Raw genomic sequence first — 21,018 nt, forward strand, 5'->3', positions numbered from 1 at the left:
CCTTTGTTTAAGGGTATTTGGGCAGTTTATTCTCTGTTGTATTCTCAAGTAAACAATACATACAAGTACAGTACAGTATTTTCTGAGGAAACACTCGTACTTTTTTTTTAACCCCATTCCCGATAACCCGGCATTTTCACAAACTCGGCCACCCTTCGGTCCACATTAGGCCGAGTTTTCGAGGTTCTACTTTACTAATTAAATATTTTTTCTTTATTGTTTTTAATTTTAATAATTTTCAAAATTTATATGCTTCTTCCATATTATTTAATTATTTATTATTTTTTAAATTATTTAAATCAAATGAAATACTGATTATTATTATTATTTTAGATATATAATTTATTTTATTTTCTGTATTTTTTTCAATTTCCTAGTATATATTAAACACAAGAAGTATCATTCTCTCTTCCTTCTTCCTTTCCATTAAACAAACAACATCACTAAACCTGATATACTATAAAGCTAGACATCAACCAAAGCCAAATGCTATCGTGCTAGAAATGGTTATATTTCTAGCTTGATAACATTTGGCTTTGGTTGGTGTGTATTAGGGTTTCTTTCCCGGGATTCTCGCCATTTATTCCCTACGAGAAAAATTCCAGGAAATTTTATTTTCCCGGGAAATCTCGCATTTCAATAATAATTTACCATGTCAGGTTTTCTTTCTAGTATTTATTATACGAAAAGTTGCATCTTGAAGACTCACCTAAGAGAGAAATTTTGAGGTTTCTTGCTGCATATTATTACCTATGTTTTACAAGTCTTTACTTGTTAGTTCATGTAATATCTATATATTGTGTTTGCGCATCATTGAACAGGGAGACTTGCTGAAAGTAAATATCACTCATCGCACTTTAGTTTATTTTTTATTTCATCTTTAGAAGTAAAATAGTATTTTTTTCGTAATCATTAAAACTTCCAATGAAACGCTTTATTTTACTTTCATCTTATAATGTAGGAGAACATAAATTAATTGAGCCTAACGTGTCCGTATGGGTGAGATTAGCCCTACACTTTTAGTTACTTACTAGAAAATAAATTAAATTATTCAAATTTATGATATTCATGTATGATCTTTTTTATTCATATAAAATTCTATTTTACTATCTCATCCCGGAATTTCCCGGGATCCCGGGAAAAGAAATTATTTTTCCCGTAATCCCGCTGGAGGCAAATTTCCCGGGAAATAAGAAACCCTAGTGTGTATCCTTTCCTTTCTTTTTTAAATTACTTAACAATTTTAGTGTTAATTGATCATAAAACTTTCATCTTTTCAGATATAAATTGTTAGAATATTTCTAATGTGTGTACCAAATGGTATGTCTAAAGACAGAATTCTTAACTTTGAAAATGTTAAAGTAAATAAAAAAATCTAGCAATGAAAGTTGCATAACTTTCTTGGCTGTTATGAGTTTTTATTTAAAAAACTTTTACATTATTTAGCAAAAACCAAAATTGTATGTAGTGCCATCTGTTATCAGATTTTGTTAGAAAAAACTTCTTATATTTTTAATTACTATAAAACGGCAAAAAGCTTAATTCTGAAGATAGGGTGAATTTTATAAAAAAGTGTAAATGTTAATAATGAATAAAATCTTCATTAAGTCTTACTATCTTCTATCTCCCCATCCTCTCAATCTTTCACTACCAAAGTTTAATAGTATCAATGCCCCTCACATACAAACCAACAAGCCAAATTTCATTTCTTAACCTTTACCCTATCCTGAGATATTAAGCAAAATAGACACCAGAATTTTTTTGCCTTTTTTTATTTTATATTTTTGGATTCAGGTTTAAAACATGAAGATTTGCAAAAAACTCAGAGGGTCAGATTTGACACAATTCCTATACTTTCCCTTGTTATGTATACATAACAGCTGGGAAAGTAAAATGGTTAAATAAAATAAAATTTATTCTAAAAGCTGCAGTTTAGGAATTTCAGTATTACTTCAAAAAACTGAATTTATTATTCAATATAGAAAAATTTCTTTTGATTTTTCTATTAAATCTGAAGATCTGACAGAAAAATCAATACTATAAATTTAAATTGAAAAACTGTCTCATTTATAATTTATGACTTCTTGTTCCTTTTGTAGTTGGATTGCATTTTTACTTTTTCTTGATTCCAATTACTCCTTTTGTATAGTTTTATAAATGTAAAAAATTTTTTAGATCATATCAGAACAACAAACATGAACTACAGTGGAACCCTGGTTAACAAACGTCCTGGTTAACGACCAAATCGGTTAATCAACTTTTGTTTTGCAAAAATTTTGTCTCCGATAACAAACAAAATTTAGATAACGAACGTAACAGTATTTTGTGTCAGATTTTAGTTGGTGTTAGGCATGCGCGAGTTAAGCATTGCTTTTCCGAGTATTTGTGCTATACTTCTTTTTTCAGTTTTGTGATTTATATATTTAATCAATATGGCATCCAAGAAAGAAAAAAGTCATAGTGGCAACAGAAAACGACAACGCAATATAAATGATAATGTGCTATCGCATTTAAGAAAAATTTTGATTAAAAGAGTAAGACAATCAATTTCTTGTTCCTTACGGAACAAGATTAATTGGAAAATTGTTACGAATCAATTTCTTGTTCCGTAAGGAACAAGAAATTGATCCGTACGTAGTGTTCAAGGTACGAAGACCACTTAGCCACTGATGGGTTTTTTTACCGAAAGAGACTGCGAATCCACGAACGAACTCCCCATGTTCAAGGTACGAAGACCACTTAGCCACTGGTGGATTTTTTTACCGAAAGTTTTTTTATCGGAAGATTCTTCGACTCGAAGAATCTTCCAATGAAGTGCTACCCATTATTTTTTTTGGAGGGGATTCCCCTTCTAAGCATTAAGGTTAATATATCTCCACTTTTCTGCCACCAACTACAACAAATTAAGGTATGTACAGTGCTATTTTATCAAACAAAGTTTACATGTTTGTTGCTGTAATGATAGATACTACGTTTTCCTACATTTTCATCAAAGAAAATTACTGTATATTACAAATAAAATCACAAAAATTTCGGAGACTAGAACGGACTAATTGCATTTGCATTAATTTCTATGAGAAAAATTGCTTCGGTTAACGAACAATTCAGTTAACGAACGGAGTCGCGGAACGAATTAAGTTCATTAACCGGGGTTCCACTGTATACATAAATACAGTCAAACATAATTTAATTAATTAAAATGTCCCAATGTCCTTTTTTCTTACTAAAATGTAAATTTTCAACTATAAATTCGTATCTTCTATTATCAGGACTTATTATACTGGCTTTACAGATAATGCTACAAAGTTTAACAGAAAACAATTTTTATTTTATTCCATACATCTGGACACATACATAATTTTGCGTTTTGGACATATTTGTCCTTCCTCAGCATTATCTGTAAAGCCAGTATAATAAGTCCTGATAATAGAAGATAAGAATTTATAGTAAAAAATTTACATTTTAGTATAGTCAAACATAAATTATATGGTCAACACGAATTATACAGCAAATTCTTTAAAAAAGTTACATCCAATCATAATTTCCAGATCAAATTTGCTTTTGATTTTCTAATTTAATAAGACTATTTATTGAATTTTAGGATGAAAATTAGTTATGTGCTGGATCATTAATTTTAATTAAAAATGTATATCTGCGGATACGGATACAGATATGGATCATTAGTGTAAAAAAATAACTCTTACTTTTAACCTTGTAACCAGAGTGGTTGTGTTATATGTCAGTGAACATTTTCGACGCCCCTTCTAGGCTCTTCCTCAGGCTTTTTCTATAAATACTAAGCCGGATGTTGAGAATCGAATACCTTCTTTTGAGCCATTTATCATTCAAATTCTATTCAATTTGATATTTGATATATCCGGTTACAAGGTTAAAAGTAAGAATTATTTTTATTACATTCCAGTGTGTGGAGACGAATAAGATCATTAGTGTCTAGATCCGCGAATATGGATATGGATCTCAACTTTCGTACTCAGTCGGTGCCGGTGCGTGTGACCTTGGACTGATAGTTGACGCTTTGCGTTAGTAATGCGACATGTTTTGACTTGCACTGTGCATGTTTTTGTTTATAGTATGAAAGTGTGTGAAATTAGAATTCACCACAAAGGCAGACAGGATAAAGTAACAAAAACTGATATAATTTTCCAATTAAACTATTTCAAGTCTTTATACAGATTCTATTTTGGAGATTCCAAATCACAGTACAAACAGTAGCATGTGAAATTACAGCGATAATAATAGATCGCTGTATCGGAACAAGCGTTCCAAGTGAGCAGTTTTTCAGTGCAGCAGGAATTATTTATGATCTTCATCATAATAGACTTTTGGGGAATAAATCTGCCAAGTTACTCTTTTTGAAGTACAATTTACCATTAATTAATTTTGACATTTAATTTTTTTGAAGTTTTTAAAAATGTGATTATTTTATCTGATAATTTGATAATTAAAATTATTTGATAATTATTATAATACAATATAATATAACCGTGATGATTATTTCAATTAGCATTAGAGGTTTGATCTCACTATAAAGATAGTTAAATTAATACCTTATACTGGTAACTTACTATAATTAATGTATAAGTATTTAATTTTTGCAATATGAATGTGCCAAATATGTGATTTTAAGAAATAAAAAGTGATTTGAATTGAAGTTATTAGTATTTTATTGCTACCTATCTTTAAAGTTTCAGATAAGTAATGAAATTTATTAAGATAAAAGATCCGCTAAAAAGTGACAGATAAGGATACGAATACAGAACTTTTTTTCCGTTGAATATCCCCAGATACGAATAAGGATATCCGACACATCACTAATGAAAATATTAATTTAAAAGTAGTATAAATCAATATAGTTATTTTAAACTAAAGCCAATTAATCTCAGTTAAGAAGTCTTAATTTATTTCAAAAACTTAAATAACAATTCAAAATGTTGCAATATGATAACTACAAGATATTTGTTAGTTAAGTAGACTATTAATATAATTTCAATCATAAAATTTGATTAGTCTCTTAATTGCATAAATTGATTTTTTACTAAATATAATTATTAAAAAAAGCATTTTAAATATCTGTAAATTTTATTTACCTTATTCCAATAGCTTCAACTTTACTGGATTTAGATAGTACAGATAATGTATGCAGCACCTAAAAAACAAATTTGAAGATATATTAATATCCATTTGAATTCCAACAATTTTAATAGTTGAAATAATTACTACTTACCCTTCCAAAATCTGTATAATCAAATAACATATATGGTTCAAAAAGATCTGTGGTTTTGATATCAAACATATTTTGACATGTCTGAAGAAACGTTCGGATATTTTTTAAACAAAGGAACTGTTAAAATATATATATAAAAAACAGTTAAAAATACTTCATTTTTCAAAATAATTATAATTTAGTTTTAGTAATAAAACTATTATTTATATAATAGAACTAAATGTAGTCAGGTTTTTAAATCTATTATTTATTGCAGTAAAGTCATGATTAAATAAGACTAATTGAACTTAGATTCTATATTATCCAAGGTAAACTGTGGAAAAATGTAAACGAAGACAATGAAATTTACAGATCTTGTCTGAAACACATGGAGGTTGAATGGGACTCTAAAAGTTTAAAAAATATATTACTCTAATGACTTCACAAAATAATACAAATTTTAAGGTAGATTATAGAAATCTTAAATCTAAATGATAACCATAATTTTACATTTCTAAGACTTACTTCTAACCCAAAACTGTATTTGGTTTTGGGTTAGAAGTAAGTCTTAAAAATGTAAAAGCAATTAAGAACAAAAATATCAAAGGCCCATGGATGGATGAATAAAAATAGAATCACTCTCATTAGAGCCGACAAGGCTAAAACCATGGTAATTACGAAACAGCAGACATACGAGAAATTGCTTTTAGATTATGTCAATCTTACTCAATGTGAGAAAGTTGACAATAACACAATTGAAAAATTGCATGCAAGAGTCAAGAGATTCTCCAACACCAAGTTAGCTAAGAGGTTATAACTTAAGAACATTGTATTGGACTCTCCTGACACACCTAAATTATTCGGGTTTGCCGAAACACATAAACAAGGCAAACAGATTCGTCCAGTAGTTGATGAGATTCGTGCTCCAATGCATAAACTCGAAGCGCTAATGCACACTTTAATAGCTCCACACTTGGAAGATTACCAGTTCACTACATCCAATAGTGTAGACCTCATAGCACTCCTCAAGCATATTGATACCTCCACAGTACCTCACTGTACTTGATTTTAAATCCCTGTACCCTTCGGTACTTCTAATACCAGCCTTTTGTACCATAAGAGATTTGTTATTCAAAATTATAGAGGATGTTAACCACCACCAACAAATTTTAGAGTTGGTGCATTTATTGTGCTATAACTCTTTCTTTCAGTTCAATGGCACAGTATATGAACAAAGAAGGGGCATACCAATGGGGAGCCCGGTATCGGGAGATCTATGCAAACTGGTGATTAGATTCCTAGAAGAGAAAGTCCTTCCTGACCAACTCTGCAATATTCTTATATATAAGAGGTACATGGACGATATACTCATCCTATGGAAGTGTAAGCTTGACATGCCGCCATTCATAGCCGTGTTTAATAACAACTCATACGGCTTAACTCTGGACCTTGAACAGGAGAGCTACATCCAAGTTCATTCTCTTGATGTCAACATCACAGTTAAAGGATGACCATCATCACAGAAGTATACAGAAAACTGCTGGCAGAGCAATTGGTACATTCCTGCAGGGTCCTGTGACTCAATGCCTTACAAAGTAGCAGTATTTAACACCTTGGTCAAAAAAACTTACACCCACTCATCAACATCGCATGCATTTGAAACTGAGATCAACAGTTACTAGTATTGCCGAATGCCATGGGTATGGTAACCTGGTAACTGCATTAGCCAAAAACATGCTTCATCCCCAATGAACAGAACAACCAGAAGCGCAAGAGCAAGAAAATGCAATTCGTGAGGAAAGAGTGCCTATTACTTATAATCTGTATTTAGAGAAAATGTACACTGAGATTGCTAGGAAGAGACAAGTCACCTTAGTCTTTAGAAGATGTCATACTCTTTTTCAAATGCTCAGTAATGGGAAAGACACTCCACAACAAAACAAGCTAGCTGGAGTATACACCATCCCTATAAGAGATCATAGGTGTGATAAAGACTTAATATACGTTTGCTCCACAAAAAGATCGTTAGGAGTGAGGCTTAAAGAGCATAAAGCTGACATCCTCCACAAGAGGCTTACAACCGCATTGGCACAGTATGCCATGGACCCTGATGTACAACCATTATTTAATGAGGCCAAGATAACATACATCACGCAGCAGCCACACCATTTGTGCTTGATGGAAGCGATTTATATACATAAAACAGCCCAAGGTAAAAATTGTATCAACAGTAAGGTTGAAGTATCCTTGTCTATAGCATGACAAACTCTTCTATATGACACAGACAAGGCAAAAGTTATGTTTCTCTCAACGGTGAAGACGCAAACAATGATAAAGATTGCACAGTTCCTCCAAAATCCCATTTCAGAATTCTTTCGAAAACAGATATGTTCCATTAAATTTCATTTATTTTGTCCGTTTTTTCACCTGAAAAAGAACCGTTAGTTTGAAAACGTTAGTGAAAGACGTACTGTCGAGTTACGCACCTTTTTGGTTTTGGGTTAGAAGTAAGTCTTATATTTTGCGGTGTGTTTTTGATGTGTTTGTTTACATTTCTTTTAATAAATTTAGTTGTAAATAAAATGCTTTATTGTAAAATTGAAAAGTCATTATGTTCAACAGATAGGTCTAACTTAAAAATACAATATATCACACATGTTAATGCATCCAATTAATAATTTACCAAGCATTCTATGTCATCTGAGTTTTTGTTTATCTGATATTACCATATTACCTTAAATATTTGGGTCTCTACTGTCCTATTACCTTAGATAATTGGGTCTCTACTGTGTTTAACTTGAAAGATAATATAAATTTATTCAAAGTTTTGAAAATTTTTTATCGATTATCATGAAATAAGAGAATAAAACTTTATTGGAGCTTATACAATCACATTCTAAGCACTTTGTTAAAGTTTTTCTGGCCCATCATCTAAGATAAAAAATCATTAAATCATTTCTTAGAGTTAAATTGATACATTTAATCAAATAAAAGAATTGGATAGATTAATTCTTTTATGTAATTTATACCTAAAGAAGCTTTAAATAAAAAGTATATTAATTTTTAGCTCACTTTTATATTTTTTATCTTATAGTAAATTTAATTAATGCTGTATTTTGTGCTTGTAAATTTAATTAGTTTCCAATAATTTAAGTTTAAATTCATCATCCTATAGTTGACTTTTCTATTGCTGATATTTGGTAAAAGTAACTGGATCTAGTTAATAAAATTTACCTAATGTTTAAAATTCTTTCAAAATTTTTACCATGAAAACATTGAAATTCTAAAGCACTTTTATTTTTTTACTAAATGAAATGAACATTTGCTTCCTAAAATATTAGATACAATTGCTTTTAAACTGTTTATGCAGCACGATAAACTTCATGAAAAAGACATAAAATTTAATTGTAATTTATTTTGTATCTTTTCAGATAATTAAAATATTTTGCATTATTTTAACAATTATTCATAAATTTATTCAAAAACTCCACTAAAGCTCTGTAATGTTTTCTATGTTCAGTCATATATTAATATAAATATGGCTTGAATAATTTCCAAAAGATATATAATTTGAAAATTTTAAACAAGTTATCAAGATTATTCAAATAAAAATATCATAATGTATTATTTTCCAAATTATATATGAATATCAAATTATTATTTATAAAATAATCAAAGATTCTGTTATACTTAAATCCAAATTGCATTTATTTATATAGTTGAAATTAAAAAGTTAATTGAGCAAACTGGATAATAAATTAATCAGATGAACTCACACTATCAACCCAGCAAAAGTTATTTACTGCAAGCATTTTCAATCATGTTAAATGATCTTCATTAGGCTACACACAGCAAGAATATTACAAGCAAATATATTACAATAGAACATAAATGGTAGAACCACATTTTACAAATTAAAAAAAAAAAAATTTACAAATTTTTAAATAAATATAAGGACAAGTTTTTAAACAACATTTTTAGAACATCATATGTTAAATTTTTCTTCATTATTTATATGTAAACTTACAGTTTCCTAAAAATGTTTCTTAGGAAACTGTTGTTCTTGTATTTATTTAAAATTTATAAAATTCTGTTTTTCAAATTTGCGAAAAGTTTATCATCTATTTATGTTCTATTGATGATTATTATATTTTTGCTATGTGTAACCTAACAAGTTTTGACCCCATGTTATGATAATGTTAAGTGCTAAACTAATAAAAATGAAGATGAGTCAGACTTGAAAACATTTTATACCTAAAATAAGCTGACCTGTTTATTGGAATAGCATTTACTTTCCTCTAATGATAATCAATTAACATGACTGAATATGTTTGCAGCAAATAAACTTTGCTGAATTGATACACTCTTGTTTGTCTGATAAAATTAAAAACATACATACTTTTCTTTTAATTATAAATTAAATAATAATTTTGTTCATAAATGAACAAATCTTTAAAAAATAATTTTAAATTATTGAAATACAGATTAACTTCTACAAAACATGTTTTATTTTATTATTAGATATTTCTAGAACATTTTTTTAATAAAAAAATAATCAGAATTAATTTTATGTTTAGGACTATAACATGCACTTTATTAAAAATATAACAAACAGAAGGTGATGAAAACTTAACAGCAGGAAGTGAATCATGCTATTACTGATTAAATTTAATCAAAGTGAGACATTCTGTTAATTCAAGTTTAGTCAAACTGAAAATACATTTTATAATAATAATTCATTTTACAAGACTCTTTTTTATATTTAAAATAAAATAATAGAGGAAAATATCATCTAACATTTTATTAAATTATTTAATCTTTATTTCACTATTACTTTTATAGTGATCATTTAAGAACTTAGCTATAAAGCAATTAATATAGTTAAATGTATGCTATATACTGCTTATAGACTGATAAATCATTTTATCTTCTGATATACAAAAAGCTTTAGAACATTACTACAGCTGAATTTGATTAATCTGAATTATTGACTAATTCTAATATGCAACTATTTTCCTTTAAATTCATATTTAAATCAGTGTTATAAAAATACAGTTAATTTAAAATTTTTGTATAAATTTGGATAATTCAAGATTAGTATATCTCATATTTCAAAAATAAAACTCAAAAAGAGAAAGCAGCATGTAATCAATTGATCTATAGAATGCTTGTTATTTTTGGGCCCAAAATATGTGGTTAATCCAGAAAGTAACTTGCCACTATGGGCATGATGTTGGGCTAGTCACCATTTTGGTGTCAGAATGTCCCTTCACTCATTTTGCATTCAGCTATGTTAGCATGTGGTTTGTGTTGCTTCTGCTTTGTCCGCTGTGAATTTTTAAAATGTCTGCTGCAATTGAAAATCCTACTAGTGTGAAGTGTGATCAGTGATTATGTTTTAGTTGGCAAAAAACCACAAACCATATGAAATTCATCAGCAACTTTGTGAGGTATACATAAACAATGTAATGAGTGAAGACAAAGTGAGGAAGTGGTATATTATGTTTAAAAATGGCCACACAAATACTCACTTTGTTAAAGTTTTTCTGGCCCATCATCTAAGATAAAAAATCATTAAATCATTTCTTAGAGTTAAATTGATACATTTAATCAAATAAAAGAATTGGATAGATTAATTCTTTTATGTAATTTATACCTAAAGAAGCTTTAAATAAAAAGTATATTAATTTTTAGCTCACTTTTATATTTTTTATCTTATAGTAAATTTAATTAATGCTGTATTTTGTGCTTGTAAATTTAATTAGTTTCCAATAATTTAAGTTTAAATTCATCATCCTATAGTTGACTTTTCTATTGCTGATATTTGGTAAAAGTAACTGGATCTAGTTAATAAAATTTACCTAATGTTTAAAATTCTTTCAAAATTTTTACCATGAAAACATTGAAATTCTAAAGCACTTTTATTTTTTTACTAAATGAAATGAACATTTGCTTCCTAAAATATTAGATACAATTGCTTTTAAACTGTTTATGCAGCACGATAAACTTCATGAAAAAGACATAAAATTTAATTGTAATTTATTTTGTGANTGATGAAAACTTAACAGCAGGAAGTGAATCATGCTATTACTGATTAAATTTAATCAAAGTGAGACATTCTGTTAATTCAAGTTTAGTCAAACTGAAAATACATTTTATAATAATAATTCATTTTACAAGACTCTTTTTTATATTTAAAATAAAATAATAGAGGAAAATATCATCTAACATTTTATTAAATTATTTAATCTTTATTTCACTATTACTTTTATAGTGATCATTTAAGAACTTAGCTATAAAGCAATTAATATAGTTAAATGTATGCTATATACTGCTTATAGACTGATAAATCATTTTATCTTCTGATATACAAAAAGCTTTAGAACATTACTACAGCTGAATTTGATTATCTGAATTATTGACTAATTCTAATATGCAACTATTTTCCTTTAAATTCTGGAAACCTACCACAGAAATGGTGACTCTCTTCTCGATCGTGTCATAACTGAACATGAGACGTGGATAAAACATATGAATTGTGAGACAAAAAAACCAGTCTATGGAGTGGGGACACACAAGTTCTCCCACAAAACCAACAAAATGTTTGCAAACATTGTGAGAAGATTTGTTGCATCCATTTACTAGTGCTTCTTAGTTTGCAACAAATGCAACAAAATTGGAAATAGATGAAATAGAATGCAATGAAATGGAATCACTCTTGTCAGGGCTAATAAGTCTGATCCTGATGAAACATAGCACATATCAGCAGGAGTTAAATGAATACATTAATCTAACCCAATGTGACAGAGTGGAAGAAAATCTGGTTGACAAACTACAATCTAGGGTCAAGCGATTCGCCGATTCCAAATTGGTCAAATGCCTAGTATTAGATAACATAGTTGTAGACTCCCCAGACACACTGAGGCTCTTTGCGTTTGCCAAAACCCACAAACAAGGCCACCAACTACGTCTGTCGTGGATAAAGCGAGAGCTTCCACACATAAACTTGACAGATCCACTCACATCCTACTATCTCCCCACCTTGAAAACTATCCTTACACCATCACTAACCTGGCAGACCTCATCTCCCTTCTAAAGAAACTCTCCTCATTGCCTAAATTTATCACAGTCTTAGACTTTAAATCCCTTTACCCTTCCATGCAGCTCCCTCCTGCCTTTTGCTCCCTCAGGGGCCTTTTACTTGCCATTGTCCAAGATCAAACCCTACACCAACAGGTGTTGGAGATGGCCCATCTGATTTGTTACAATTCTATTTTTATGTTTGATGGAACAGACTACACGCAAAAAAGGGGGGTTTCCATGGGTAGTCCAGTATCTGGAAACCTTTGCGAAATGGTTATTAGACACTTAGAACACAAGATCCTTCCACGATACCTCCCAAACATATTTTTATATAAGAGGTATATAGACGAGATCATCATTTTGTGGAAAACTGTTCCAGACGTGATGGCGTTCGTAGAAACTGTTAATGACAATCCTTATGGCTTAACCATAGAGGTTGAACAATCTAACACCACAGAGGTTCACTTCCTGGACTTAAACATTAAAGTCGAAGGTCAACTATCCACAGATCTGTGTACCGCAAACCTTGTGCGGCCGCTATGTACAGTACATCCCTGTAGGTTCATGCAACCTATTCCCCTACAAGACAACAGCATTTAATGCATTAGTTAAGAAGGCATTTTCTCATTCGTCTACCCCACAAGGTCTAGCCACTGAATTAACACACATTAAGAGGATTCCAACCAAGCACAGTACCCTAATCTGACCCATCGTTTGATTGAGCATTACCACCACTCACTGCATGCCTTTGCCACCCATACAACCACTGACAATAGACCAGACGGTGAAACTCGTGTTTCCTTGTCACATTTAATCCCTACATTAAATTACCCAACTTCACTGCCTGTAACCAGCGTTCTTCTTCTCCAATACAGAGGACTTTGCAAACGTTTTCGAACCTGTATTGGAGAAGAAGAACGCCGGTTACAGGCAGTGAAGTTGGGTAATCTATCTATTCCGGTGTTAAAATTTCTGTATAGTTTCCCTACATTAAATCATTGTACACAGAAATTGCCAACAAACACCACATGCGGATAACGTACAGGAGATGTACGACGATCTTTGACATCCTCTGCAACAGGAAAGACTCCCAACCATAACAGACTCCCTGGGGTTTACTCCATCCCTCTAAAAGACAACAGATGTGACAGGGACCTTTTTTATATCAGATCCACCAAACGATCCTTGGCAACCAGAGTACGTGAACACTGTGCAGACCTTCAACATGGGAGACACAACACAGCCCTTGCTATTTATGCCTTTGACCCTGATATCAAGACAGCATTTAACCAAGCCAAGATCATCCTAACTATTCCTCACCCTGAACACATAAGATGGTTGGAGGCCATATCTATTTATAGAACAAGCCATAATGCAAGTCACGCTCATCAATCAAAAAGATGAGATAAATTTATTGGTTGCCTGGCAGGCCCTTATGGACGTCGACCTTTAATGGCCATTATCTACGCACGAAATGTACATGCCCTTCGTAACGACTTTCATCAGGCATACATTTGATTTAATTTGAATATTCACATTCTAATTTTGTGTTCCATTAGTTATTTGGTATATTTCACCTGAAGAACTATTCAACAGTTTGAAAATGTTAATGATAAACTTTATTATTCACAGAGCGCACCAGTAACAGGTTCCAGACAGGGTGCTGGATTTCTTTTTTATTCTAAAACGTAAGTTACTTTCTGGATTGTCCTTGTAATATGAAATCCTATAGTAAAACTTGTAAAATCTACAATTACATGTGCCTTTATAAATTTTCTACCTTAAGCAGGCTTTCTGTCTTAAGTAGGCAGACTGGAACCAAAGAATGCTCAGTTTCAAGATTTAAACATATTTGCTTTTTATAACTGTGGTATTTTTCAACTGAAAATAGACTTTTATATGCCATCTTGGTGATTTACTTAATTTAATTCAAATACTTTCAAACTCTCTTTGCAATTATCTTAGTTATAATTAACGATGTGGTAGTCAACATTTTTAGTAATGCAAAAAATTAGTATTTACATACTAATGTTTTGCTTGTATGTATCAGGTCAGTCTATAAGTTCATGCATATTTTTATCTACAAAAAAAACAACAAAAAATTTTAATTAAATTTTATTTCAATCTATAATGTATTCACCATTATTTTGTACAATTTCTTGCCATCTTGATGGTAGCTTTTTAATCCCGTCTTTGTAAAATGATTTTGGTTTTGAATCAAAATATTCAGAAATACCTTTTTTACATTGTTCTCATCCACAAAAGTTTTTCCTTTTAAAAAATTCTGCAAACTGAGAAAAAGATGATAATCACTGGGAGCAATATCTGGCGAATATGGTGGATGAGGTAAAATTTCCCAGTTGAAGCTTTTGAGTTTCTCTACAGTTATTTTTGCAGCATGTGGTCTGGCATTGTCATGTTACAAGAGAACCTGCTTTCTGTTCACTAATGACGGTCGATTTTTTTTCAATTTTTCATTTAAACGCTCTAATTGATCATAATACATTTGAGCTGTAATAATTTGATTATGTTCTAACAGCTCAAAGTGAATTACACTTGACATATCCCACCAAACACCAAACAGACAAAATAATTTTTTTTGGATGCAACCCACCTTTTGCAGCCGGTTTTGACTGCTTGTCGCGATCTGTCCATTGTCTTTTTCTCGCCACATTATTATAGAGGATCCATTTTTCATCTCCAGTAACCAGCCGATCAAGAAAAGGTTCTAAAGTAATGCGAAATAAAAGAGATGTGCAAATGTTTACACGTTGTTGTCGGTTAGCTATTGACAGTTCATGTGGTATCCTTTTTCCTAGCTTTGAAACTTTTCCAATTTGTTGTAGATGTCTATGAACAGTTCCATGGAATGAATTTAAACATTCTGCAATTTCATCAACTGTTAAAGATGGTTCTGCTTCAACTAGTGCAGAGAGAGCATCATCATCAAAGTCAACGGGTCTTCCAGTACGAGCCTTATCCTCCACACTAAAATCATTATTTCTAAATCTTTCAAACCATTTCTGCACAGTCCTTACACTAATTACAGTTTGATTATGAACAGTACTTAATTTTTTGGCTGCATTTGTAGTATTCTTACCACTTAAAAATCAAAGTATAAAACATGATTAATTAATATGCATCAATGTCCTTAATTTAAACAAATTATTCTTTCAATCACCATAACAGTATATTTCTATTAATAGGACTTATCACACTGGTGTCACACACACAGTCACAGTCACACAGATTTAATCTGTGTGACTGTGTTGCTGTAATCTTATACACCAGTGTGATAAGTCCTATTAATAGAAATACACTGTTATGGTGATTGAAAGAATAAGTATAAAACATGTCTCTTATATTCATCTGTTACTTCCATTCTAATGAAAATAAACAACTGAAATGTTCCCAATTCTGAACAATGAATGAGATCCAATTTATGAATGAGATCCAATTTAACACTTCAGTGTAAAAAGTATCACATTAGACTGACAATTTTAACAGCAAAACACAATTTTTCTCAAGGTCATAAATATGTATAAACTTATGGACTGACCTGAATACTTTTTGTATTTTATACTTGTTTTATGCTATATTGTGTTGTAAGTGTATGTAGTGTTATATTCATAAGGAGTGTTGAACTTAATAAAGATGCTCTATTCTGTTCTACTTACGTAAATAAATTTATTTTTGCTTTATTTTCACTATTTATTTATAACTAGCTGCACCTGGCCACACGGTGCTGTGGTTCAAAATGTATCTATTATAAATGTATAACACTCCCTGTGGGGGCAAATTTTGAAAAATCCCTTCTTAGTGTAAATTCTCTTGACGTACCCTATTAAAACATAATCAAAACATAAAAAACTGCATCTAAAATATTATAATAGAAGCCGAGTTCTTCACGGTAAGCCTTAATTTTGCCCTCTCCCCCGCGGGGGGAATTTCAACATCTATATAATATAAAAATACGCATGTATTTGAATGCAACATTGTGTCAAAATTTCAAAGCTATTGGTTAAGAACTTTTGAAGATTTAAGATTTTGAACAAATGTACATTTACATTTTTATTTATATAGATTTAACAACAATTTTTTACAAGAAATATTTTTATGGATACAACTAGTGTTTTATATCTAAACATAAAATATACATAAGCTCATCTTTACCATAAAAAGTTAAATTAAAAGATTTAAAAGAAAGTAACGAGAAAATGTGATTTTGCCAAAGAATATAGAATATTGCAGACACTAGAAACTTGCAGAAAATTGGTTTAATTTTCAAAACTGAATATTTCACAGTTTTGATAATTCAAACTTTTTGGATTTCCTTCAGTATTTGAATTAAAAAAATTTAATTGTATTTCCAAACTATTTTGAAATATAAAATCTTTTAAAATGTTTTTTATATTATTAGCTGTTACAGTGAAATTTGAAGGCAAGATGTTACATGCATATGAAGTCATATTTTAAGTTATATAATAAAAGATAAATCTATAATGAAAAGACATTTCATTTAAATGCAATGCCTTTTCTTTCTAGTTCTAACGTTCCAAAATAGGAAGATGTGTTCAAATGGAAGTTTGAGAAGATACTTTGCGTAATAGTGACTATGAGGATGGGCAAGAAAGTCCAAAGGCATTTAATTTTATGATTTGGTGATTTCAGTTCAAGCAGAAAGGTAATATGAGTTAATCATATTATGGAGTTTAATTATACTTTATTTAAATTAAAATCCAAACTCAAAACTGGAACTAATAACTTCTAAAATCAAAACTTTTCCAGCAAATGGGTTCAAAACATTATTTAAATTAATTTCAGTGAAAATTTTACAGTATCAAAAAATTTAATTTAATTCAGATGCCAATTTAGTCAAATCTGAACATAATATATTGCTCTCCAAATCTAATACACAGGAAGAGAAGCCCTTATATATATCTCTATAGGATCACAAGAAATTTTACATCGCATTTGATGTAAAATTACAATAAAAGTATTCATGAATAGTATAAAAACTAAATAATATTTAATCCATCTATGTTTCTATTTCATGCCCTTCAAAATAGGAAGAACTTACTAAACAAAAGTACTGTGATTAAAACAACCAATTCTGTATGTGTGAGGTAAGTTACATATATTTTTTTCACATTATTAGATTAATTTTCTGAAATATACATTAAAACATTAAAAGACTATCAGTTCCATTCTGTGTAATTTTCCAGTTTAGTAAAACAACTATAACTAAATATCTTACCACATATTGATACATGAATGATTGTTAACAATGTAAAAAAAAATCTACAGTATTTAAGAAGAAAACAGAAATTGAAAAGATTTATATGAAATAAACAGCATAAAACACAGAAATGTTAAAGAAAAAGATTCAAAAATAAAAAAAAATTACTATAAAAGCATACAAATATATTATACTATAAACTTTTATATTATACTTTGTCATTCAATCTTACTGATCCTTAAAATATCAATACCAACACTAAGCAGGCGCACACAAACAGTAACAAAAGAACTTTATTTAAATAAGATCAGAGCTGTCGTCTACATCCTCAGGCTACACACAGACAATTTAACGAACTTTTGCCCCCCTTTTTCTTTTTTTATATCCATTGCCAGACAGCAACTCGTTAGAAGTGTTGCCAGACTGTGTTCAAGATCTCTGGCGCTGGTGGCCACAGCTACTCCCCCACCAGTGTCTGCATCATGAAACAGGTGGAAAAAAATACATGTCGGCCAGAGCGTGCGGTAGTTTGTCAGGTTGGGGATAGATTGTATGTGGCACATTTAATCTTCGCTGAGCTTGGCATTGGAGACGTTGGGGGTAACTGGTCTGACTCGCTGTGAGAATAAAAGCTGGTTTTATTCCATCGATGGAAACTACAGTCTCTTTTCCTTTTATGTATAATGTGAATGTCTTGCCATCACGTGACACAACTTCATAGGGTCGATTGTATGGAGGCTGTAAAGCAGGCGTGTCCAACCTTTTTGTTTCTATGGGCCACATTGGAAAAGGTCAAGGAGTTTTGGGCCACAAGTATATATAATATATACTTGTGGCCCAATATATAAGTATATTTAATGACTAACATGTCTAGATTATAGTAATAAGTATTAAAACTTTATCACGATAAAGGATATTTTAAAAAATTACTTCTACAGACATTTTCAATTTTTACTTAGAAATAGATAAATTAATTTATTATAAAAGAGACAAATGAAAATTTATTTGAAAAAAACAGATATTTGTTTTATTTGGGTCTCTAATTAATAAAATGCGATAAAACACCATTTTAAAGTGCATTTTTATTCAACTAATCTATATATATAAAAATGAGTGTGTGTGTCCTTCATGCATTACCACACCGTTTATCCGATTGCCGTGAAATTTTAAGAAGTTGTTTAATATACTCCTGTGAAGGTTTCTGGCGTAGTACGATTGCCATGAAGCTTTGGAAAGTTTTTTAATACACTCCCGCAAAGGTTTCTGGCATTTATCCTACGATAGATGGCATGCGTTTACACGAGCATTCGAGCAGTGTGTGTTCGATCGATTTCAAATTGTGAAGACCATTTCCCCCCTTCAAAATATCTCTATATATGCATTTGTGAACTGTTATTTACGATATTTGTAATAATTTTTGTTTAATCACTTTATTTCAACTTTTTTTTTTTGCTAATTATGTATTCGCTCGAACTTTGTTAAAACCTTAACTCTACCCCGAACAACAACTGAACTTGTAGGAAGAAATTCGTGTATTTTACCGATGTAGGTATCCCCCCTTTTCCAAATTTTAATATTGACTCAAGATAATTTAAAAAGACAAATTACAATAAAACGGTTTATTATCCAACTATCAGAAATTTCACAACATGCCAAGGAAGAGAGGAAGGAACAATTAAATAATTAAAATTATAAAGGATTAAAAAATATATATATAAAAATGGGGAATATCACACTTCTGACAATCGCTGCAAGTGTATGGGCTAAATTTGGAGAATCCGTGCTTCTCGCATGGACAACTGTATGTGGCCGGCTCACGCATCGGAAAACCTTCTGATTTATTCGTGTATGCACCAGACAAAAAAACAAAAAATATTGTGTATCCACAAACACTCCAATAAATAAATAGAATTGAAACGACACTTTGAAATGTTTTCCCGATGAAAATGAATAATAATAACAAGTTTCAATAAAAATGATAAAATGTAAATTGAATTTTATCATAACGAGTTTGCTTGAATTTCCTTTCTTCTGAGATTGCAGCAATGCGCAACGGGTAAGCTAGTATATTTATAATATATAGTCCAAAAAGTAGTCAAAGCACCAAATGTTATTTTTTACATCAAACTAAAAAAAATAGCCACATTTGGTGCAATGTAGCCAAATCTTGCAAAGCTGGAAGGAATTGTCAGAAAGTTTAAACTTCTTAAGTACAAGTGTGAGTCACTTGAAGTCAAGAGAGACTAGAGCTCAGGATCTTGCTGTTGGTCTTTTGCAATCTTGCTATAATCTAGTATAGATAGGTTGCTAATTGACTCAATACAGGAGAGAGCATCAGCTGGAACATTATCGATGACCTTTATGTGTCTGATGTCCATTGAAAATTGTCCTATAAAGTCGAGATATGTCAACTGACGAGGTGTACACTTATCATGTTGTTGGTGAAAGGCAAACGTTAATGGTTTATGGTCTGTATACAGTCGACCCCCCTATAAGATCATAGATACGTTCCATTCTTTAGGAATCCGATTTCTTACAAGTCCTTCCAATCACAGCCCGACACGTGTCAAGTTTACAGACTACAGCTGATTGAAAGGTTTTCTTCCATAAAATTAATCAATTCTAGACTAATCCGACTCAACATTTCCAAAATACGTATATTTTTTTGGAAATAATCCGTATAAACTACGCTATAAACAAAAAATTGTAGGATTACTTACCGAGTGTGCACCATTCGACATCGCCATTGTTCAAGCTTGTTTTCGTCGCGGAACAGCTCAGCAAACAGCGGCCGATTTCTAATAACTTATTTTTCTGCGAAAACTTCGTTGAACTTTGGAGACATCATTAATATAAATAATTTTAATCGCCGTTGAATAAGAAATGTTTCTTTCACAAGAAATGTATAAAATTACAGTACTGTATTAGACTTACGGTACCTAATTTACATACTGACAGACGATAGTTAGCGTAAAAATCTCCGTAGCGTGGCGCCACGCTAGACGGCGGAAATTATATATTTAATTATAACAAAGTTACAATAAGTTAATATATAATTATATATACAGTACCTAATTTATATATAATTAATATATAATTATATGTACAGTACCTAATTTATATATAATTTATATATAATACTGTACAGACGATAGCAAACTCTCTGTAGCGTGGCACTTGACAACGGAAAATAGTTCAGCTGCTGATGACGTTTCACGTAATTATAGGAGTTTTTTTTACCTTTTTTTACGGATACTGTCGCAATTTTTTCGCAGTTTTATAGGAATTGTAATTATAGGAACCGGTTTTATAGGGGGGTCTACTGTAAACTGTTGTGCTTCCAACATAAACCAGAAATGTTTCACAGCCAGAAGTTCTCAGTCGTATGCAGAATACTGACGGTGAGAGTTACTCTGCTTGCAAGAAAAGAATGCAAGTGGCTGGAGACCTTGTGTTGTAACTTGATGAAGGG

The 21,018-nt window shown here is 30.7% G+C and overlaps 1 protein-coding gene across 5 annotated transcripts in view; it reads right to left on the minus strand.

Annotated features, from left to right (window-relative positions):
- Positions 1-5,377, minus strand: part of LOC111639799 (guanine nucleotide exchange factor VAV2-like) — a 155,144-nt gene extending 149,767 nt beyond the window's left edge. For all 5 annotated transcript variants that reach the window (XM_023385749.1, XM_023385748.1, XM_023385747.1 and 2 more), the window contains exons 1-2: positions 5,246-5,377; positions 5,109-5,167 (exon numbers count right to left, since the gene is read on the minus strand). In XM_023385749.1, coding sequence (XP_023241517.1) covers positions 5,109-5,167; positions 5,246-5,314 — 128 coding nt within the window. In that variant the 5' untranslated portion in view covers positions 5,315-5,377. The remainder of the gene's footprint in view (positions 1-5,108; positions 5,168-5,245) is intronic.
- Positions 5,378-21,018: the final 15,641 nt, after the last annotated feature.

The sequence above is a fragment of the Centruroides sculpturatus genome, unplaced genomic scaffold (assembly GCF_000671375.1).
Source record: "Centruroides sculpturatus isolate CEXI.00-Female unplaced genomic scaffold, Cexi_2.0 scaffold668, whole genome shotgun sequence".
Classification (NCBI taxonomy): domain Eukaryota; kingdom Metazoa; phylum Arthropoda; class Arachnida; order Scorpiones; family Buthidae; genus Centruroides; species Centruroides sculpturatus.